Here is a 3700-nt window from a genome sequence, read left to right as displayed (position 1 = left end):
ATGATCAAAGCACTACTGTCTGTTCTCCTGGTCCTGGCGGCAGTGACCTCGTCCACTCTGGGAAAGCCGGGGAGATACATCCCGAAAGGCGGCAAGAGGTTGCCGCAGACTCTCTCCAGAGGTGGGTGACAGAATAACTGCAACATTGTAGACTGGATGGTCTCGTCATCAGGCACCAAGCTTTCTATGGTTAAAGAAATGCCATGCCATACCTGAAGGCAGCATTCAAGAGAATTGCCTTGTCCAAACTCTCCTGAACTTGAATGCAGCATCTTATGTTGAAAGAATTGCCCTCTCTGTGTAGAAAATCCATGCTGTGCGCCACATCTCCAGTATTCACTTGATTATGCTTAGTTCAGCGTTGAACCGAAAATAGCCGACCAACGTGTCGCAGCGCTGCGACACGTTGTGAGCTTGGAGGTCATTTTCACCAAAAGGCCGTTTTAGAAATGCAACTCAGAACCAACTGAGGAGATCACTAATCTTTGCTGTCCACCTCTGCAGGCTGGGGTGACCAGCTGATCTGGGCTCAGACCTACGAGGAGGCTCTGTACTGGGGCCGGTCCCGGTGAGTGAAATGGCCTTTTGTTTGTCAACCGTCAAATCCATGAAATGGTACTGAGTATTATACAATGTAATACAATCATGAGTGTCCATTTGTACACTCTCTGAGTTACGAACACTTAAGGATTTACAGACATGATAAGAATAAAGACCCTCATGTCACCGGTATAGGAGACACAAAGAGTCTCCTTTCCTACCGGATACACGAGGGTCTTTATCAAATTATTGGTTTAAGTGACAAAAATAAAGTCTCCATGGGCTGTGTAATTGATAGGAAAAAGGTAATTTGGGGGTTGAACTATCCATTTAATACAAATGCATGTTACCAGGTCGTCCAGTTGGCCTTTGTGAAATTGTGTTTGTATTATTTGTATTATTTGTTTACTTTAGGAACAAGCCCCTGATGGTCATCTTCCACCTTGAGGACTGCCCACACAGTGCTGGTGAGCCATGCTGACCTACACGTATTATTAATAATAGAAAGTAGTAGTAGTAGTAGTAGTAGTAGTAGTGATGATGATAATACACATATGGAGCTGTAGATCATCCTAGCTGTAGATTGTCCTATAGGTCCAAGTATGGAGTTTATTGGGTGAAACCTAGATACCGGTAAGTTAGCATATATGGGTAGCTCCATATAACAATCTTATAATTAGTAATCAATCAAAGTGGGTAACACTATGGCGCGACCTCGCCCTAAACTCGCCCTTAGGGCGTCTTACTGGTAATAATATAATAAGAAAATAGTGGCGGAACGTAACTAGGTGCATTTACTCACTTTACCTAAAAACATTTCCTTAACATTTTGACTCTACTACAATTATTTACCGGCTTAATTACTTGTTACATTGCAGATTTAGATTATCAATACACAACATACATTGACTAAAAAAGTATGATGCATTCTCGTGGATTAAATTAATTAAACAGACCCACCTTAACAGCTGCAACATTAAAGTGATTACTTTTGTAAGTTTGACTGTCACTTTTTATTCCATCATTATTATTCCATCACTCGATCAGTGTGGATTTCATCTTGTAACATGCTGATGAATGTAGTGCTAATCTACTATAGTGCCAAAAACCTGTTTGAATAACTGTGTTCATGTTTAAACAGTACACATGTGAGTGCACTGTTAAGTTTAGCAAACAGTCTACATCCTGGTGATGCAGGAGAGCCCAGATAAGGCTGCATAGCTTCACCTGAATGGATATGACACCACTGTATTGTATGTATAATACTTAGTTTTTACCCCGACACAGCGATGAAAAAGATTGTCTCTGATGACGTCGACATTCAGAAAATGCTTGATGAAGACTTCATCGTGATCAATCTTGTGGTATGTTACATGACTTATTGAATGGTTAATGCATTGTTTTACTATGGAATGGCGTGACTGTAGTTCCAGTGCCCTTAGGCCTATAGGAGTAGTTACTGAATATCATTACTGTCAGGTAATGATAAAAATGATAATGGTAAAGATAATGATGGAAATGCCTCATAGGCCTATTGCATGTCCAAAACTGTTATTTGTCAAGATTAAAACTTTAAAAATAACACTCTAAAATAGCAGCTCAAAACAGTTAAAATATGTAGAAGAGTTTTCTGCCTGACAGCAACAATATTTTGGATCTAATACTAAAGAAGAATTCAGTACCATGTCATCACCACTAAATATTTAATGTCATGTAGTGCAGATGTACTCATCCCCATAGGGTTACGATAGATCGTGAGTATTTTACTGCACAAATAAGACCATTATTTTTCCAAGTTCTTTCAGAACAGAGAACCTGTCAAAAATCGAAAACTCAAATTGATACTGGTAGTGGCATCATAGATCAGTCGTCATTTTAATGTCAAGGACACTCAAATTGATATCTTTGGCTGCAAACCACCATAAGAAAGGAGTTTCTGCCAGGGACCTCCATACAAGAAGATTTTCAAAAATAGCAGATCTATAACTATTACTTGAAATAAAATAGTTCCTCATTTTAGGGGGGATCCACAGGAACCCCATCAAGGACCCCTGGGGGTCCCCAGACCCCACTTTTCCACTACATTAAACATTAAAACATTAAATTGTTTGTTTTAATTATTCTAATATTTCCCCCCACTCACAGTATGAAACCACAGACAAACATCTCTCTCCTGATGGACAGTATGTTCCCAGAATCCTGTTTGTTGGTAAGTAAAGGCCTACTTTGTTGACCAGCGAAAACATTCATAAAATTCATAATCATTGACAATTACAGCTTCATAAATCTCTCTTAACCACTTGGCGTCCCCATTTTGTCGCTATATGTGACAATCCTGAAAAATGTTTAGATTTTTACATTTGTTTTTTATTTGAATAAATGTCAAGGCATTAAAAAAAAGAAGTTCCCCCCCAACATATTTAACTAATAAATATTAATTCAGTAATAGCAGATCGACAAGCCTACAACGCATCAATGTGACACAATTGGTGAGCTTGAAGATCTGATATTTTTGAAGTGGTTATCATATCAGTGGTTATCATCCCTCATCCGGTCTTACTCTCTACCCAGATCCCACCATGACAGTGAGAGCTGACATCACAGGTCGCTATTCCAATCGCATGTATGCCTATGAGCCAAGCGACATCAAACAATGTAAGTAATAAAAGTAAGACTTAAATATCACATTCATTGTGCATGTTGGTAGAAGTGTATTGAGTATTCATTTTTTCTTTGTTTTCTACCTCCAGTGCTCGAAAACATGGAGAAAGCTAAGAAGCTTTTGAAGAGTGAGTTGTAAGCACTGCGAGGGGTCCTAGTGACAGCCAGACCAATGTCACTACAGTTTACACATGTGAAACCAAGCACTGTAAAGTTCCTCTCTTTAAGTACACATGACTATCTTCTTTCAATTCAATATCTGCTTATTGTCTGAATAATGTATTGCTGTACATCCACAATGTCTTTTTTTTAAAACATAAATTAAGCTGTTCATACAAGATGATGGACTTTTGTTTTTGCTTGACCATTTATTTCCACAATGAAAATAAACTCAAATACAGTGCTGAAGACAAAGGCACAAAATATGCATCACACTATACTATGTCATAAAACAGTGCATAATAGTCATCCAAAAATGCTTCACTTTATACTTCAGTTT

The 3700-nt window shown here is 38.5% G+C and overlaps 1 protein-coding gene across 1 annotated transcript; it reads left to right on the top strand.

Moving 5' to 3' along the window:
- agr2 (anterior gradient 2) lies at positions 1 to 3340 on the top strand (the record flags this gene model as incomplete). Its single annotated transcript, XM_080734791.1, has 7 exons — positions 1 to 121; positions 505 to 568; positions 955 to 1007; positions 1828 to 1904; positions 2686 to 2749; positions 3112 to 3195; positions 3291 to 3340. 7 exons carry the CDS (start codon positions 1 to 3, stop codon positions 3338 to 3340), a joined length of 513 nt encoding a protein of 170 aa, XP_080590917.1.
- Positions 3341 to 3700: the final 360 nt, after the last annotated feature.

The sequence above is a fragment of the Nannobrachium achirus genome, assembly GCF_963921795.1.
Source record: "Nannobrachium achirus genome assembly, chromosome: 10".
Classification (NCBI taxonomy): domain Eukaryota; kingdom Metazoa; phylum Chordata; class Actinopteri; order Myctophiformes; family Myctophidae; genus Nannobrachium; species Nannobrachium achirus.
Note: the sequence above shows the minus strand (reverse complement) of the source record. Positions and strands in the feature narration are given on the sequence as shown.